The sequence below is a fragment of the Nestor notabilis genome, unplaced genomic scaffold, assembly GCF_000696875.1.
Source record: "Nestor notabilis isolate BGI_N333 unplaced genomic scaffold, ASM69687v1 scaffold2578, whole genome shotgun sequence".
NCBI classification, from domain to species: domain Eukaryota; kingdom Metazoa; phylum Chordata; class Aves; order Psittaciformes; family Psittacidae; genus Nestor; species Nestor notabilis.
Genome location: NW_009940386.1, coordinates 54724 through 74816, shown reverse-complemented (window position 1 = coordinate 74816; position 20093 = coordinate 54724). Strand labels below are relative to the sequence as shown.

General features: G+C 36.7%; 1 protein-coding gene across 1 annotated transcript in view; it reads left to right on the top strand.

The window, feature by feature from the left end:
• PLA2G4A (phospholipase A2, group IVA (cytosolic, calcium-dependent)) overlaps positions 1 to 19706 on the top strand; it is a 25811-nt gene extending 6105 nt beyond the window's left edge. Inside the window, exons 3-11 of the mRNA XM_010020309.1 lie at positions 193 to 307; positions 4383 to 4520; positions 4850 to 4942; positions 7572 to 7643; positions 9625 to 9867; positions 14829 to 15013; positions 17456 to 17651; positions 17858 to 18015; positions 19457 to 19706. Of these exons, the coding sequence (XP_010018611.1) occupies positions 193 to 307; positions 4383 to 4520; positions 4850 to 4942; positions 7572 to 7643; positions 9625 to 9867; positions 14829 to 15013; positions 17456 to 17651; positions 17858 to 18015; positions 19457 to 19588 (1332 nt within the window). The 3' untranslated portion in view covers positions 19589 to 19706. The remainder of the gene's footprint in view (positions 1 to 192; positions 308 to 4382; positions 4521 to 4849; positions 4943 to 7571; positions 7644 to 9624; positions 9868 to 14828; positions 15014 to 17455; positions 17652 to 17857; positions 18016 to 19456) is intronic.
• The last annotated feature ends 387 nt before the right edge of the window (positions 19707 to 20093 follow it).

The following is a 20093-nucleotide window of genomic DNA, read 5'->3' as shown; positions in this document are numbered from 1 at the left end:
CTTTCCTTCTTGAATTGTGAAGTTAAAAGGTATTCAAACAGATGGCTTCCTTTACAAATTCTGTTTTTCTTGGAAGTAGCTGAGTTTGTCCATTCTCGTCTCTTTGAGAATTTCAGATAAATTAGTAATCTCCCAAATATCAGCAGGACTTTATAGGATTCATTTGGATGTAATGTCTTTCTTTTCATTCAGAGAATGGACGCCACTTTGAGCAACATGAAAGAGAAAATCAATAATGCACAGTGTGCTCTCCCACTCTTTACATGTCTCCATGTCAAACCAGATGTCTCAGAGCTGATGTTTGCAGGTATGTTTTCAATCTGTGTATTGAGTCACTTGTGAAGAGAGAAGTGTTTGACTGACAGAACAGCCTATTTTTTTAATACTTCTGAGAATAATTGTATTCTGCAACTTGGCACACTTAGAAATTACTAGTCTTACGGCAAGGATTAGGAAGGAATTTGCCATGATATAGAACACTCGTCAGGGCTTAACAAAATTCACATTGTTGTAAATTAAGTACAGGGAGATTTTAATTTGCAAAAAGAATAGGAAGTTGTGGTGTTGAAGGATATACCGATCAGGCGTATCATAGGGATTGTTCTGGTGTGTTTTAAAAGGTGATTGGGAAATGGATGCATTTGTGTTCAGTGGCTTCTGGGAATCTGACAGTAGAGTCTGTTAACAAGAAGTGAAGAACAGGCATCAAATGGTTGTATTCCTCATGGTATATCATGGAACTGAGCCATTTATTGGCTTTTAAGATGCATCTTTTCCTGTCCGTGGAAAGGCAGACAGACTGTATTTTAGGTTAATGCCTTTTGTTTCTCCATCTTTCTTGTGTTTGGAGACTTATTCTCAGACCATATTAAAACTGTTAATTTTTTTTTTTCTAATGTGAAATTAAGTCTAACACGATAACAGCCTCTTCAGGTTTCTGTGAAATGTTAAGTTATAGCCAAATTTTATTCTCTATATGTTGCAAAAAAGATGATTTCCTACCAATTGACAAGAATATTGCTTATCCTGGAGGTATCTTAGTACACTGCAGGAGTCAAGACAAAAAACAGGCTGGTGTCTCTTCAACAACAGAAAGCTGCTTAACATTAGTGTATCAAATAGGTAAAGGGAAATGTCTTCAGCCATACAGGATTATTACTCTTTCTGAGTGAAATGAGAATTAAAAAAATTAGATATACTACCTCTTTTTTACTTCTTGCACAGTGTAAAGTCCTGTGGGCTTTTACTTTTATTTATTCCATAGGTTTTAATTCCATTTAGTAGCATCAGCTGGGAGTTGGTCCAGTTGTGCTAGATGCTGTACAAAGAAAAGGATATGTATATGTACATAGTTATATATAAGACTGAGAAGAGAAATACCAAGTGGCTTGACTGGGGTTTATAGGTCAGACGTATACACAGTTCCTAAAAAGATTATTTGGAAAAGTTGTTATCAAAAGTTTGTGTGTAATGGAAAATGAGGTAGTAAATTAGGTTAGATTTTTCATAGGAGAATGTGAAACTTTCTTCCTTAGGAAACTGAAACCTTTCTGTTTGAAAAGTATTTTGGTTTTTGATGTGCTTCTGTTTTCTGAGAAATTTTATTTGAGTTACTTATTTACCATTTTAAAAACAAAATTGTCTTTAATTAATAACGGCCTTCTCTAACAAAGACCAGAAGGCTGGTCTAATTTCTGTAGCTTTACCAAGTAGGCCTAAAAAAAGTATTGACTCTGCCAAGGGATCTTGGTTTTGCTTTTTTGAATCTGTCGTCTGTATCATTACATAGGATGCTAGATCTTGATAATTCCTATTGTAAGTTTTTGGTGGGTTTTTTTTTTTTTTTTTTTTTTTTTTTTTTCTTTTAGAGCTGAACAGCTATTAACTTTGAACAGAAATATTTACACTTTCTTATTTACAAGGTTATACATATAGGTGAGCGCTTTCATGTTTTTTCAAGTTGAAATATATTAATTATTTCAGCTAACATTCCTTCTGTGATGGTGCAAGATTTCATGCAGCTGCTAATAGCTTTCATGCCCCAGGCTCTGCATGTGTTTCCTACCAATAGCATTTCTGACCCAGATGGTACCAGCATACCCAAACCTACAATAATCATTTTGACTGAGCATAATTACACTGATTTAAAGACAGATTTTTTTTCTTTTTGTTATGATAGCTTCTTTAGTGATAAGAAATTACCTGATATCCAGTGTTAAGGAGAGGAGTGGAATTTAATGTTTGGCTTTGGTATTGCATGCTTCCATCCCTTAACAGCCTTATTCACTATCTTTGCTGCTGCTGCAATGCCAGACCAGTCAAAATTTGGATTTGGTGGTTTTGCTCTTGAAAGTCACTATAATAAACTTACGTCTATGAGAGGGTGAGTATGTGTTTTGCTCTGTACCAGTAAGTGCTACAGAATTTATTTGGAAGCAGGGCTGCCTTGAAGTATGGATTCATAGCACTGGGATCCCTCAGTTGGTGCTTGGTTAAGCCATGATCATCACACATACCAGATGGTTAAGCCATGATCATCACACATACCAGATCGCACATGTGGTTTTAATCTGCCTGCATGCAGCAAGGCTGGAATGTAAAGTGAATTTGTTCTCAGTGTGCGAGTACAGGCCATGTATTTATGTGCCCAATCCTGAATCTACCAAATGCTTAGTATTAGCAAAAGATTATGTCTCTGTCTTCCCTCCTGACAAAAGGAAAAATCTGTTGCACCTTCAGCTGGTACAAAGCAGTGTAGAGATATGATCTGACTTAAATCAGGGCCACATCCAAAATGCAGTGAACGCAGATGAGATGTCTTACTTTAGTATATTTTGGATTCAGCCAGAGCAAAGAAACTAGCCTGGTTTGCTGGGATATAAACACTTACGTATTTCTGTTGGTATAGAGTTCCTGTCTCTCGGGACATTCAAGTCCTACTCGTTTAAACAGCCACTGTCTCAAGGGGCTTCTGGAATGGGAGAAGATAATGCTGAAGCCCTTTAATTTTAAGGCAGAGACCTTATTTCACTAAGCAGGATGTGTGATTTGAGAAATCATCTTCTTCAGTGCAAATATAAAATGAAAGTGGACTATTACAGATTAATTCTGATTCTAAATTAAGATTTGCTGTCAACATGGTTCTGAATAGTTATCTGCCAATTACTGTTTATATATCTAAAGGGAAATACGATTAAATTCCTGGACTGGGTTTTCAAAGGAATATCCTTCTCCAATAAATGTGAAGATTTGTTTGGAAAATAAGATGTTGCATTTGACTTAGCATAGATAAGCATTGCCCTGTGAAATTAAACTCTCAGCAGTCATGATTAAATATTTCCTTTCAGGACAAGTGGTTAACTTTATGCTTAACATTTCAACAGAAACACTGAACATCTTGAGTAGTGGATGGCATCCTGTGACTTGTGGAAATTTTTCAAATCTGTTTCTTTTGCCATTCTATTTCAGAATTATTTCTAATTTGTTTACAGAAGTAGTCAAATCTATTGCCACTAAAAGACAGAAGATAAAATAGATGAATGGGTGAAATACTAAAAATATAGGGTATTTTTTGTTTGCTATTGCTCCCTTTCTGAAATGAACTCTCCGATGTAAGTAGCTCCGCAAGTATCAAAGAAAATATTTCAAAATCAATTGAAATCCAATTTCTAAAAAGTTGTATATCATATAATGTAAATAACTTCTGAAATTTTCTGCTAAGATTAGAAAATGCATTTAAATATTCCATATTTTTATTGAGCTCTCTATTCAGTGAAATGGCATATACTTTTAAAAATATGTTTGACAATGTTTGGTATTGTAAGTCTCTCAGCTGACTCTCAGCTTTGCCCTTTTCATATGGGATTTCACTAGAAATTTTAGGTTTTTGTGGAATCCAAATGCCTCTTGTAAAATATTTCATTTTATGATATTAAATAATTTTTCTGCCACTTCTGGCACTGCTCTCTACATTTTGATAGCATCATGGTGAAAGAAAAGAAACTCGAAACTTAGACCCACGTTGCATTTCGCATGCTCATATTGAAGCATGAGATGAAAACCAGATGTCATTTTGTTTTTCTCACCTGTGATCACTAATTTTATACTTCTGGTTTTAAAACCTCATATTTTTTCAGGAAAGTTTGTTATGATAAGAGAGAATGAGAATTCCTTCTCTGCTGAGACCTTAGGCTGTCTTTCATTTAACATCAAAATTTTCACTTCTGTACAACCTAAGAGATATTTCTGTTGGTTATTTAACTTCCTTTTACCTAGAATTTTTTTGCTTGGGCAGAGATTTCATTCATTTATGTATTTTCACCCTCTGTTTCTATTCAGGTTCAGATTGCTCACTAAGTACAATTTTGTTTCTTATTTTGCAGACTGGGTGGAATTCAGTCCATATGAGATTGGTATGGCAAAGTATGGCACTTTCATGTCTCCTGATTTGTTTGGAAGCAAATTTTTTATGGGGACAGTGGTGAAGAAGTATAGTGAAAATCCTTTGCATTTCTTGATGGGTGAGTATGTGGCAGAGTATGTGGTTTATTTTAAAATAAACCTAATTTCAGTAGCTCATGGACAAGGGCTTTTAAATGCAGCCACACAAAGAGTGAGACAAGAAGTAGAGTTCTCAGTTTGTTGGAAGACATCCACTTGTAAGATTTCATGGACGTGGACTGGCATTCTCTGGTTTTTTGTTTCTGGTATGTCATCTGAGCTTACAGCTTAACGCGTTCCAAAATTAGAAATGTGTTCAGAAAGCAAGCAACTGCTTAAGTAGTGCATTTTATGGGGAGCTGTTTTCCTTCTACCAGCCTCCATTCATTGTTTACTTTTTCCTTTTCAGGTGTCTGGGGCAGTGCATTTTCTATATTATTTAACAGAGTGCTTGGTGTCTCCAATTCTCAGAATAAAGGTCCCACCATGGAAGAAGAATTAGGTAATATTAGTAAATAATTCTTCTACTATGCAAAAGAGTTACTAGCAACATTCAGCGCACTCTCAATCTGTGGAAGGATAGCGCTCTGCTGATGGTCATTTTAAGAATGTGGAATTCAAACAACTTTAATTGCTGACATTGCTAGATGCTGATGAGGTCATGGAAAGAGGGATAATAATTTTCTTTCACTTTTGTTTCTGATCAGTATCAGAGGTACTGAAAGTCACATGCATATATCCAAGTATTTTCATGAAGTTATTAGCATCCAAGTCCTTTTTTTATGTCATTATGCTAGTTTTTGGAGATCAGAAGTTGGCAGATACTTCATAATTCCTATTCAGAAGACAGCATTTCAGGGAAATAGATAACCAACAAATAAACTGTACTAGACAGCCAAATTTTTCTGAAGAGGATAGAGAGAAAATGCAGATAGAGTTGATTTAAAATACAACAAAAAAACCCCAAGCCCCTTAGCTGCCTCTGTCTCCTAATAGATGGTATTCACCTGTTTGATAATGTACTTATTTATGGATGAAAATGAGACTTGTGCCTCCAGGTTCATATTTTTGATAAACCTCATGAGTGTTAATACATACTAATGGAGGATTTCTATCAATAAGTTTGATAGTGGAAGAGTATGAGTTACTACTTTTAAAGATGTTGAGAGACAGAATGTTATCTGTCATTTTTGGCTCAATTCACATATAATTTAAAAAAATACGCTTTAAAGTGGGATTAGATGTGAAAATTCTAATGTGACTTGAACTACAGTCTATTACCAGAACTGAAGATGTGACAGTGAAACCTTGGTACCACCAAAGTGAATGGCAGAATGCCAGTGGACATGACAGTTACACATAGCATGTGTAAATCACACCTAGAGCAGTAAATAATAAATTTTGCATAGGGGTTGCTTTAAGGAGATGATTTGATGTCCAAAAATTGCGTTTTTTGTTTTTGTTAGCTTCCTTTTTTGGTCACCAATTTTGATTTTGACCTGTCTCCTATGTCATTGCTAAAGAATTTTGTACATATTTGTCTTTGGTGCGTGTTTGTCCATTGATGGTATTTGAATAGTGACTGAGGACCTGCTGAGTATTAAAAAGTATTTAAAGAAAAATACATGATGACTAAGCTCTCCTGTCTCTGTCATTATTTTTACAGTGTTATCTGTAAGTCTAAGAGGGCATAGTCCTCTTTAGGAAAAAAGCAACAGTAGTGGTCAAGTGGTCATCCGTATCCAGTAATCATTACCAAGGGTAATGAAGCAGTGGTTTTTTACACTTTCTATCATGGTGAATCTCTCTTCAGTCTTCTCTTTCAGCCAGGCGTGTGTATAGGAATTAAATTTAGACTTAAACAAAAAGTGAAACGTGTAATTGCTGTTGTTTTGATACTGCATGTGTAGAAATTACAGCATTTGTTGGAAATCACAGTCCAAAGCAGGTGTATGCCACCAGAGACCAACACCTATGTTATCCTTCTGTTAGAAAAAGAAGATGTTATTTTATTTTCATTTTGTTAATGATAAAAACAGTTAGTTGATAATATGTTCAAGTTCACTAGGTAAAAACCCTTATTCAGCTTATTTTAACCGGCTTCAGATTTTAATTAGAGATGATTCTTGGCATACATTATACTGGGGAATAAAGTTTTCAATAGTCTCTCAGATACATTTGCATCACTGGAATTCAGTGCCAGTCTCTAGTCTCTGTAGGATATAAGCTTCCAAGATGAGGCTGCTCATAAAACATTGGAAATTTACAGTATTTCAAGAAAGGCTTCCCTCCATAATCAGCAAAAATAATGTAGTTAGCATATAATCCATTCTCATGTGAGTTTATCTCCACTACAAACCTTACCCGAGGAGAAGAATGTGTTGCTTTTTCAGTATTCACCTTGACTTTGAAATAATTCTTTAAGATAGTAATGATTTGTTAACAATGACTTTGTGGTTGTTTTGGAAACAAAGCTGTTACCCCTAACAAAATGCAGATTTTTGCCAGAGAAGTTTACTCATTTCTGGTTTTATTTCTCTCACCTAATATTATGAGATGAAAACCATTGTCTTATCTACCCATATAACTGTATTGGCCTTTATTTTTCACACATACTCCAGCAGAACTTTCATAACTATCTTGGCTTTTGATTTTCTCCCACTATTTTTAAGGATACCCACTCATAAATGTATGAATGAAGTTAAAAGAGTTCCTATTTATAAGAAAAAATTAGCAGGTAATTAACAGAAATTAATGTAGTCTTCCTAGTTTACTAGGAGTTACTGAGAGGACAGAAGCTATATATCTAAATTTTAATCAAGGTGAATGAAATGTTTCAGATATGTGGTGCAGAGGTGAGTGGTGGGTACTGCTTTAGGATTACATTTTGTTTTCTCAGCCCTTTGACTAATCTGTTTAGTGCAGAAGCTTTGCAAAAATTGAAGGCTAGAGCAAATACATTCTGATGAGATGCTGAACGTAGAGATGTCTACAGCAAATCAAATTTCTTCAGCTGTATTTTCTATTATGAAGTCTATGATAATTTTATGACTCAAATTATTTTGAAATTCTTAGCTATTCTAGTAATTAAACCCTGGCAGTTTAAAGTCATTTTGTATTTCTTTCAACAGAAAATATTAGGCTAAAGCACCTAGTAAGTAATGACAGTTCAGACAGTGAAGATGAATCACAGCACCCAAAAGGTAAGGAAATCTTCACATCTTATTTCATAGTTTACTTTTTTCATCAGCTTTCATGTAGTATGGTCAAGTTTGTGGATGCTGGAAATTAGTCATAGCCAGTTTTCCTGAGTCTTACCAATTGTGTCTTACAACTGAGAGCTCTGCTTTCGTTTATACCAATGGTAAACTTAATTGCCTAGGTTAAGGATCCTAAAGGAGCTAGTGGCTCAGCAAAATAGAGAAACCTTGAACAAGAGACCTCAGGAGGTCCTTTGGCTTGACTTCATGACTCGCACTCAAGCTGATGATCAAATGATTACCTCACACATTTTCAGTCTTGGTATGAGTCCAACAGGGCTTCAGAGAGGTCTGCAATTTCACATACACCCCAAAATTAGGCTTGCTGAGGCAGTGATAACCAGAAGTCTGTTGCCAGCAAACTGCTGAGCTCAGGGGTGTGTTCAAATTACCAGCCCAGCAAACGAATGCTATCCATTGGTTTCAAGGGTTCCTTGTGGAAATATTTGCCTGAGAATAGTTTAATTTGTGTTTCCAGCATTCATAGATGTCTTCCAGCACCTTTACAAATGACATCTGATGCAGGAAATTCCTAGTGTTTTGGCACAATGTTTTAAACAATGCCCAAATCCCCAAAGAGGTACAACTGCAAGGGGAGCACTGGGCAGTGGGAAGAAAAAATCCTATTGAAAATTATCTTTAGGTGCCTAAGTCATCTCAGGATTTCTGTGATTTTAGTCAGGATCTCTGTCTCATCATAATAATGCTTTGTATTTGATGATATGTTTGGGGACAACAGTGATTTTCACCTGAAGAAATTAATTATCTTTTTAACAATGCAAGCAAGATGGAAGTGCAGCTCTTTGTAATTTTAGGAACCACAGGAAGAAAAGAAAATCTTGTGTGATGAGACAATTAATTATGGCATTAGCTCAGTTAAATGATTACTTCTTCAATTCTCCTTATGTGTAAAATAATAGGGAGAGGGAGCACATTTTGTGTTTATTTGTGGATTTCCTGTGTGATTTCACTTTAGCCAGCATGAAACACTACATTTCTGTCATAGTTTGTAGCCATAGTGAACAACCTACAAATCTTTGATTTGTAAACACTTGATAATCCCTAACACTTCTATAGAATACTGTAGTAGATATGTTGGACCTCTAAACTTCGTGGTGTTTGCTTGTTTTCTGTCTACTTTATATAAAAATCAGCTCCTTTAATGCCTGGATTAAGGAGACACATTTCAGTTCTGCGTTTAAAGTATCAAGCCTGAGCCTGAATTATCTTCTTACATAAAACACCCCAAAAAGTTTTGACAATCCAAGTAATTTTTATTGTGACTTCTCTATAGACATATAAGTCTGGATGTTTCATTGTATTCTTTAAGTACAAATATAGGTTGTAGTCTACAGTTTACTGTAAGGATATTTTCAGGTATTTTAGAATTCCTGTGCTACAGCATTCTCTTACATGCAGCCTAACTTTGCTTTCTTAAGGAAAGCTGGGTTTCTAGCAATTGGCAAAGACAGAGAAGGGTGGCAGTATACATCCAGATGAATTTAGGTCTACATAAAGTATAGATCTTTGTGACTTACATCTGTCACCTGAGCCCAGGAGAGTTTGGATTCTAGGTGCTAGCATGGATAAAACCATGTTCTCATTGCCCTTTCTATCCAGCCTAATTAAGTCTGGCTAAGGTAATCTAACACATTCCCAGTCTATTTTCCTGATTGACATATTCACACCACTGTACTGCAGATTAAAAGTTTCACTGGCCTGTGAAGTTAAGAGGAAGATTTCTTTTCATTTGTCTGAAATTCTTGCAGCAAAGCTCCTTCATTCAGTCTACAGCAACATGAAAATACTACGACCCAGTTCCTTTTATTTTAATAGTTCTTTATTTTAATAGACCTAGAAATCTTGGGTTTATACTTTGTATATTAACTGGTTTACTATTGGTTATTTTAATTTTCCTCCTCAGGCACTGAAAATGCTGAGGCAAATCAAGAATATCATAACAGCAGCCAGGAAAGCTGGGTGCAGCGAATGCTGATGGCTTTGGTGGGTGATAGTGCCCTTTTCAACACCAGGGAAGGGCGTGCTGGGAAAGTGCACAACTTCATGCTGGGATTGAACCTCAACAGCTGTTACCCACTCTCTCCTCTGGCAGACCTTCTTACTCAGGAGTCCGTGGAGGAAGATGAACTAGATGCTGCTGTTGCAGGTTAGTTCACAGAAAGTCTATGTTGCTGCATATTCCTTAGTAAAACGAGATACAGCGATTCTCAGCGAGGCTCACAACAGCACGTACTCCTCCAAAGGTAGAAGGACATGCTTGTCACTTGATGAAATGCGAGCAGTAAACATTGTGTACGTTGATTTCTATAAAGGCTTTCAATATGGTTTCCCACAGCCTCCTCCGTCCTCATAGAGAAACTGATGTGTTAGACTCTTGAGAACTGGTCAGTGTGGTGGGTGGAGAACTGGCTGACTGTCTGCACCCAGAGGATGGTGTTACATAGCTTTTTTTCCAGCTGGTGACCTGCCACTAGTGGGGTCCCCCAGAGATCAATATAGGGTTCAGTTCTGCTCTTAAGTAATCTGGATGGTGGGATCAAATGTACCCTGATGAAATTTTCCAATGATAGCAAACTGAGTGGGGAAATGGACCCTTTGGAAGAGAGAGCCACCCTGCAGGATGAGCTGGATTGGCTGGAAGAGTGGGATAACAAGAACCTTATGAAGTTCAGCAAGAGGAAGTTGTGTTCGTTCCATGTTCTTGTGTAGTAGCACAGCACTAGCAACCATCCCTCATAGTAACAGTAATCACTTCAGCCTTTATTTTCTATTCAGAGGAAGGAGATTGTCCTAGCTGGTCATTATGCAATAGTAAATACCAGATGTCGTTTAAAAGCTTAAGTAGCAGACTCTCTCTAATGTGTATTTGTTAATGTAACAAATCCCTTTGAGTGGTTGTATAGTAATTTCCATCTGTACTCCACTTTCTAAATATTTTTATTATCTTAGAGGTGTTTACAACTGGATAATCTTAATATTTATAATAGTTGTAAAAGAGGCAGGAAAACGGGTAGTAAATTTATGGTTGGAAAAAATGACAGTTGATGAGAGTTTTGCATAATTAAGATGTGGATAATCTTCAGAATCAACTGTCAACTTCCTGAGGTTTAATTTCAATTGAAATTAAGTGCTGGTTTGACAGAATGAGCCTGTCCCTCTGAGAAAATTACTTTTGAGTACCTGAAATTTCTTTGGGTAAGATGTCTGGCAAAAGTTTGATATAACTGCAATTTTTTTTTAATGTTAGCTGAAACCCACACTCATAAACTGGAGCTAACAATTCAAATCTAACAGCTATGAGTATTTGCAATATTATGGTCAAGAATAGCTAAAAAACCCCCCTGAAATTTCAGTAGATAATATAAAATTTAATCATTCAGTAGTGTTAGAAGTGTATCCACATTTTAATGCTGTGAATTTTGCTAATATATGTGAGAGCCTAGTTGATCAGAAGAGTAGATAGAAAGGAAACTTTAGTGTAAATTTAAAATACTGTATATTGCCAAGGCCCTGGATGCATTTAAACTTCGCATATTTGCTCCTACCACTAGCAGTTTACCTATCAGCTTGAGTACAGAGAGAAGTCTGAATTGCTTTATAACTTACTCTCTTTTCTTGCCAGACACTCGAAAGGAGAAATAAATGAATCAAAATGGATACAAATATTTCACATCTCCAGTTGTCTCAAACCTTCTGTAGACCCACTAATTTGCACTGCAGAGGATGAACTGTGGCAGACCTAAGCCAAAGTTACAGTCATTACTGAGGGCTGGATTTAGGGTTTGCAGTGCGTACAGCAGAGATCCCAGAAAGATCTGAAAGAATATGCTTGGCTTTACTATTGATTCTATTTGGGCTGAGCATTTTCTTAATTGGTCTCAAATATGCTTTAAAACTTTATACCCCTTGAATGATTTCATTGTGAACTCAGAGTTGTTCAGTTTCTGTGCCTGGATATTACAACACACCAAAATCACTTGAGAAGATGCCACGTGAATAACAATAGGGAAAAAATAACTCATAATCTCTGCTTCCTTATTTCAGTATTTATGGAAACTGTTGTAGTAGATACACGTCAGTAGCAAATGCCCTTTTCATCTCCCATACCTCCATTGAAGCTGCCATCTGTGACAAAGTTTGGTCTCTAGAATGTATTCTCTTTTTTATTTACAAACAATTCTTATTTTCTATTTGTGTATCTGATTGCTGCAGGTCAGGTAGGCATGCTCTGCTGGTTTGACACAGAGCTTTACTCAGAAACATCTTGTGCTTCTTCCAGTTTGCAGTTTGAACTGAAAGCTTCTTGTAATATTTTATAGAAGCATTCCACATGGGCTGAAAATTAATGTCCCAGGCTCTCAGAGCATAAATACTCCATTCAGTCTTCATACTGTTTGAATAATGATTGATTCACTTACCAGAGCCATTAAAGTATATAGAGTGATTGTCCTGGATTCATGTGTTGTAAAGGATAAAAAGAACAAAGCTTCTAATGCGGTCCTTTAGAATAACTACAGCACAGGTTATAGAGTATGTGATCCTTCTTTTATCATCAGGGATACTCATTGCACGTTACTCTGCCAGGAGCAATTGCAGGCTCACCTGTAGTGTCCTGACCCACAGGTCAGTCTGCTTGCTTGCCTCGTCTCACTGGGGTATTGTGTGCTGCTTCTGGCCTCTGGCTTCATATTCTGGATAAATCAAATCAAATGCCTGCCTTTAAAGTCATGTCATTAAAATTACACTGGATTATATTAATTGCTTTTTGAATCCTGACCCCATAAGATGGGCACAGATTATATTTTGAAACTTTTCTTCTCAGTTCAGAGATTATAAATGCACATCTAAAATTAATTATAACAAAAACTTCTAAGTTGAATTTCTCCTGTAATCACAGAAGACCACAACTAATAAAAGCAATCTGTGTGGTCATTATATATTTATTGATGGCATTTTTTGTATTTTGTCATTGAAAATGTAATAAAATTATTATGATAAATTTGATTATGGAGTCATGAAGTCTGTAAGCAATAGGAACTGTCTTGTTCTTAGTGCCTTTTTGGTAGGAAGTTTGTGTATGCACTAACAACTCTATCACAAACATTAATATAGGTGTTACTATACTTGTTTAAATGATCACTGTTGACTTTCAAATTCAAATTTTGTAAAATAAGATAATACAAAACTTGAACAAAAATGTTTCTGCACGTTTTAGAAATTCTGTTGAGAGCAAGGGTTAAATTATATTTGAAATGTCTTTAAAAAAGGCAGCAGGCAATGATTTGAAAGTATTTTCTCCCTTAGAAATCAAGGCAAATAGTAGGAAACTAGTGCCTCATTTCTTAGCAAAGTGCTCTCTAATAAACAGTGACAGAAATAAAAAGTCAAAATATCTCTTCTGAATTTATTTTTTGCTGCCCATATCAATAATTTTTCTCATGGATCCTGAAATTATAGGACCTATAGTTTGGATTATTACTGCCGTTGCCAATAAGTAGGTATTAGGAAATTTAATTACTCAAGAAATACTTGTTTTATGCTATGCAGCATTCCTTAGATTACACTGCCCTCTACAGGTATGTGCGTTAGTTTTTAGACAAAAGGCAAAAACATACACTGGATATAATTCTAAGATCTAGAGCAAGAAAAGACTGTTGGAAGAAAAGTCTCAAGTACTGCAGGGATCATTTAGTAGTATCCAGAGACTTGGATAAGTGCAAAGGCACTTATGAAAAATTACTTGGGTTTTTCCTCAGCTGCACCCAGGGAATATTGGGCTTAAAGGGGAAAAAAAATCATCATCTTCAACCCTCAGTTTGGGCATTAGAGATAGGAGACTATTTTATACCTATACCATGACAGTATTAGCAGTAAGTGGCTTACATGTAATTCTGACCAGTATTAAAATTTCACATATGGATATGTGTCACCATTTCTTTATATTCCTACTATATTAGTGAGATGAAGTAATGAAATCTGATGTAGGCTGAAAAACAAGACTTGATATCCCTAATTTGAATGGACAGAAGCAGACATAGAATCATAGCATCATAGAATGGTTTGGGTTGGAAGGGACCTTAAAGCTCATTTAGTTCCAACCCTCTGCCATGGGCAGGGACACTTTTCACTAGACCAGTACTCAAAGCCCTGTCCAGCCTGGCCTTGAACACTGACAGCGATGGGGTGGCCACAGCTTCTCTGGGCAACCTGTGCCAGTGTCTCACCACCCTCACAGGAAAGAGTTTCTTCCTAATATCTAATCTATATCTCCCCTCTGTCAGATTAAAGCCATTTCCCCCTGTCCTGTCACTATGTGCTGTTGTAAAAAGTCCCTTTCCTGCTTCCTTGTAGGCCCCCTTTAGGCAATGGAAGCTGCTCTAAGGTCTCCCTGGAGCCTTCTCTTCTCCAGGCTGGACAAGCCCAGCTCTCTCAGCCTGTCTCCAGAGCAGAGCTGCTCCAGCCCTCAGAGCATCTTTATGGCCCTTCTCTGGACTCACTTGAGCAGATCCATGTCCCTCTTGTGTGGAGGGCCCCAGAGCTGGATGCAGTACTGCAGGTGGAGTGACTTAGACAAGTGTCATGCAGGAGCAGAACCACATCAAGGCTTTTTAGGCAAATTTCAGTTTGGGGAAGAAGAGCTGGGAGGGACGAGGGATTCGGAGGAACCTGTGGAAGATGTTTGGGCAGGATTGTAGGACACTGAGGGGATGTACACTAGGAATCTGTTTCTTAACTTCCCATGAACACTTTCCTTTGCGTATGGGTTAAGGATGACAGGGTAAAGATGGGAAGGTTAGGGTCAAACCTAGGCATTTTTCCCTTTTGGTTTTGCCTCGAGCCACCTCTGCTTCTGACTTGGGACTTGACCTGCTGAAGTCCCTTCCAGCTCTGTTTTTTTCACCTCATTCTCTAGATGTCAAGGTAAGAGTTAAGGTTACACATGAGTTCATGGTGTGTTTAACTGGGATACTGTACATTTTAATTTCTGTGAAATCTTCAGTACTTGGGGATACACTGAAAAGCCCAGTACCATTTTGAAATCAAAATTTCAAAAAGTTCTTAATGCATGTGTTCTTGTTTTGTTTTGTTTTCATTTATTCTGCACAGATCCTGATGAGTTTGAGAGGATATATGAGCCACTAGATGTGAAGAGCAAAAAGATTCATATAGTGGACAGTGGGCTTACATTTAACCTCCCGTACCCACTTATCTTAAGACCTCAAAGAGGCGTGGATCTCATTATCTCTTTTGATTTTTCAGCAAGGCCAAGTGATTCCAGTCCTCCTTTCAAAGTAAGTGAGATAAGCCATACCTTTTTTTGTGTTCATAAATTTATCTTGGTTGCATTCTTCTGGTCAGGTTGATTGCACATTTCATGGTTCCAGAAGGCCTTAGTGCTATTTTATCAACAGCATTGGAACAATTTGTTTCTACAACAAGGCAGAATATTGTGCTTTGCCTCAGTTCCTGTTTACATGACTCACATGAGACAACTGATACAAAAAAGGCTAATATGACTTGTTTGAAGTATTGACTCTGTTGTTTTTATGGAAATCTTGCATTCACACTGAATTGCAGAATTTTATTTTATGTCAGTATTAAACCATTAACTCATGTACCATTGTGTTAGTGCTCTAGCTCTGTACAGCTGTTCTCTGTGATGCTGTGATATAAATGAATGGTTTTCTGTCATCATCTTGCAGAAAAGTGTCTCAGTCACTCTGGTATTGCTAAATATGTAACATTTTGGAAGTGGTGCTAACTTCATTCACATCTCACTAGGATAATCCAAGTACTGGTTTAAATAGAATTCCTAAATATATTCAGGACAGACCAAAGCAACAACACAAAAATGCAAATTAAATGGCATGGTTTTTTTTCAGTAGCAGATGTGGAAGGCACAGCTGGCAGTCTCTACAATGGGTACAATCTCTGCATCCAGACAGCTCCAACTGATCAGAAGGGCCTAATGTTGGATCATTTTGGTAGCTGACACACAAAAAAGCAGTACTTATGAGACTATTGTGAGGTCTTCAAAAAGAGGCAATATTAATTTGAAACCCAAGTGGATTTTTAAAAATTGTTTTTAAGGAAAGCAAGAAAACATGTCTGTTTGAGAAACTGGCATTCCTTGTTGCTTTACAGACAAATTTCAATTAGAACAAACAGATTTTTTTTGTTCCTCTTGCTGTCAAGGGACAACGCTACCAACCAACATTAGAAAATAACAGCAGTAGCAAAATGAACTCTAGATCATTGTTGTCAAATGCAATTTAAAACAAGTTCAGGAGAATAAAAAGGAGTAAAATGACTTCTGTAATCTCAAGATCTCTTGGGAACTACTTGGAAGAATACAGAACTGAGAAAACTCTTATTAGTGCTGAGATCCTTTGTTTTCCTTAATTGACTGAATCCCACAGTGTGTTTCTATTGAAGAATTTGCCTCCTTTTTTGTCACAACTGAGTATTTTCCCCATCAGCTAAATTTACTGACACTGCACTGCTGTCTCCTCTGAAGCATTTTCTTTTTCCTCCCTTTGTTAATGTTCTGCACATGAAGTCTACAAAAGGCTGTGCAATGTCTCTCTTATTCTTAGCCTATGCTTTGAACTTTCTGTCAGCATCAGCTGTAATTTTCTGTGTCATTTTGGGGAACATACCATAACATGGACAGATTGATAGGAAGTCAAGTGGTATCCTGAATTGTTTTCTGTAAGCTGTAATTTTAAAAAGAAGAAATCCTTTTACGCATGAAAAAATGGTAGGAAAATTAAATGGTGCCTTGGGTTTTAATGAAGCCACTGTTGAAGGGAATTGTTCATTATTTCTGAAGCGCAAATGTGTGTATAACAAATAGAGTGACGTAGCTCCAGCTAATACACAGCTATAGTCCATAAGCATAGGCTGTATGCTAATGGCCTGAAGGACAGAAACCAGTTTTGTTTACTGGCTGTGCAGTCCCATTGCTTCTGCTTGCATTACAAAGAGTAAATGACAGTTCAAGAGTTTGCCTGTATCTACAGTAGTACTCTAATGTCCTTTTATTACTCCAACACATAGGGAAATCAGCCAGCTCAAGTCTATGACTCTACTTTTATCATTTTACACACACTATGTTTTAATCTCTTCTGTATCCAAAACAGTTGCCCAAAGAAGGGTCCTGTTTCATTCAAAACCAACATTAAAGATGTTGACCTTCCCTCTCCTCCCTCTCACACACCCTCATTACATGCTTTTGAGTCATTATTTACCAATTATTTTGTTTACTGAGTTGTCATGAGTTTAAAAAAGTCTGTTTTCCAGACTTACTTCTTCACTTAGTATGCTTTCAAAGGCCGTTCTGTGCTATGATGTGCATCTGAACATAACAACACGTGGACTGATGTTTATTAACTCTCATTGGTTTCGACAGCACTGGTACTCAGTTTGCAAGTAAAATTACAGATGGTTTTTTCTAGCTGTCAGCTCTGTAAATTCACCAAAGATTTATGTGACAGACCAGCTCTTTCCTTCCTGTGAATCATCTCAGGCGGTGCAGATTGGGCAGGCTGAATTAGGTGCTCAGTTCACCATACTGGGTAGCCTTTACAAAGATTGGCCTGATCAGTCCTTCTGTGTAAAGAAGTGTGAGTTAATAAAACTTCTTCCAGTAACCAATTTGACCTGTGTCTCTACATAAAATCTCACTTTGCAGTGGATGCTTATATGCGCCTGAGTCTTTGTTATCTTTTCAGGAAATTTTGCTTGCTGAAAAATGGGCCAAAATGAACAAGCTTCCTTTCCCCAAAATAGACCCAAATGTATTTGATCGGGAGGGCATGAAGGAGTGCTATGTTTTCAAACCAAAGGATACCTCTTCGGAGAAAGACTGTCCAACTATAATCCATTTTGTTTTGGCCAACATCAATTTCCGGAAGTACAAAGCTCCAGGTGAACACACAGTTTTTGATGCTCAATCTAGCTGTTCCTTTGAAGCTTTATAATGACACAGTGATTATATACTAGAAATGCTTTGTCTCTGAAATAACTCTGAAGTCTGTCTGTAGTAGTTAGGAGTTCAAAAGAGCCATTAAAAAATAAGATAAGTCCTCAGACCTAACATGTAGATTGTATTTTTGTATTTTTTCTGTATGCAGGCATTCTAAGAGAAACACAGGAAGAGAAGGATTTTGCAGACTTTGACATTTTTGATGATCCAAATACACCATTCTCTACCTTCAACTTCCAGTATCCCAATGAGGCTTTCAAGAGGCTTCATGATCTAATGGAGTTCAACACCCTCAATAGCATAGATGTATGTATGACAGTGTGGAAGGGGCTTAAAGGGACCAGATTGTTAAATGGGAAAGTTGATGATGTGAGTAGAGCCCTAAATCCACCATACAGAAGGTACAAGGGTTTATTCAGTATTTGCCTGATTGTTACGACATACAAAGTGCTTCCAGCATTTGATTTTGACCCTTGCTATTCTTGAAGTTGAGGCTGGATCAAAGCCCATTGTAGAAAGTGGAAAAAATCTGCTTTATTTTAATGAGGGACAGAGCATAACCTAAGTAAGTTCTTTATGAGCTGTGTACAAGCATGCACAAACTCTGGCATGGTTAACTTGTATCCTTCCAGCCTTGGAAGGTAATACAGTGGCTGGAGTTACCTGAAGAGAACTCGAGGAGATACACAGTGATAGTCAGGTAAAAAGAATTTGATATCTTCACTTGACCTCTATTTCTCAAGTATTGAAATAGCAGTGTTGTAGGAAGTATCACCACCATATATGATCCTCTGTCAGTAATAGACCACTAAGCAAATATGCTGCTGAAAAGACCAGAGGTGCTTTCCAGTGGGGAAAAAAAGAAAAAAAAAAAAAAAAGTCTAAACAGTATTTCTCGGGCTAAGAAGATTGATACATTATTTTGGCCATCTTCCAAATGGAAGAACTACTGGAGTGTAGTATGTGTGCTTTTCACAATGTTTGAGCCTGTGCTTGTGAGGATTCATTCCAATTCATATCCTTTTCTAATTTGATTCCTGTGTTTTTTTTGCCATTTTACCATCAAAATCCCTGCAGGGTAACTGGGCAAAGGTGACTCCGTAGGATGCAGACATTATGTTCTGGATTTTATACTAAGTTTTTATATATGATCATTTTCTAACTGAAAAAAAAAATATTCTGTAAAGTTCTCTGGAAATTTATCAAGTCAGTGATTATTTTTTTTTAATGAATACAAGCTGTAACTCAGCACCATGATCCCAGCATCTGTAGAGTGACTAGCCATATTCACAAGTGTAAATGATCAGCCCAGATACAGAAATACTTTTTTTTTTTTTTTCAATATAGTGAAGAAATCTTGTTACTTCAGGACAAAGGAAGCAAAAGTGAAGTTTAATCTTTCTCAGTGTAGCAATTATTTTCTATATCCTTTAAGTATGGATGTTCTCCATTTTGATTTACCCTTCAGAATTTCACTAGGACTCGGTTTAAATGGTGTATATTCTTTTCTGACTTTGACGTTGGTGGCATCCAGTTGTATCTTTATTAACTACATTAAAAGCAGTGTTTTATATAATCAAGAAAAAGTATTCATAGTAATACTCAGCAATCACTTTGTTCAATGATGGAGCAATGTTAAAAGTAGGAGTAGTAGTTGCTAACATCTGAAGGGGTCTTTTCTATCGGTTAATAAATCATTAAAGTGTTAGTTATTTCCCTGGGTGACATGTTGCTCACTGTTTTCCAGGTGATCAAGCAAGCTATGGTGGAAAGCATTGAATACAGGAAAGAGAATCCATCTCGCTGCTCTGTGTCTCTCAGCAGTGTTGAAGCAAGAAGATTCTTTAATAAGAACAATCTTAACAACAGCCACACATAGAGAGTATGTCATAGGTCCTTCTCCTTCAAGAAACTGGTTCTGCCTTTATAACTGGAGTCAAAAAGACATTATCAAAACATCACTGCTCCTGAGCAGGGCTGCGCAAAACTCCTCAAAATGTTTTCTTGTGGATTTTCAAGTTTCAGTATAATTTTGTACTTTTTTTTTAAAAAACTAAAAACATTGAAAACATTTCAGTAGGCTAATAGCCTTATTTTTAAAACAATGGAATTAGTTTATTTTGACTATGGTTATTGGGTTCAGTGTCTTTTTTTTTTTTTCTTACAAAATTGTAAACACTGGTTTCTTGTTGTGGGGCAGTTGTCTGATGTTTAGTTGATGTAAACTGGGCATATTGTGAAACATAAAATGGAATTAGAAACACAACAGAATAAAATTTTAGTAACAGAGGCAATATATATACCTGGGCTTGGGCCCAGATTTCAGAGTTCTTTCTATCAATGAGAAGATTTCCTCTGACTTTGATTCGAAAAGTCTGTAATTG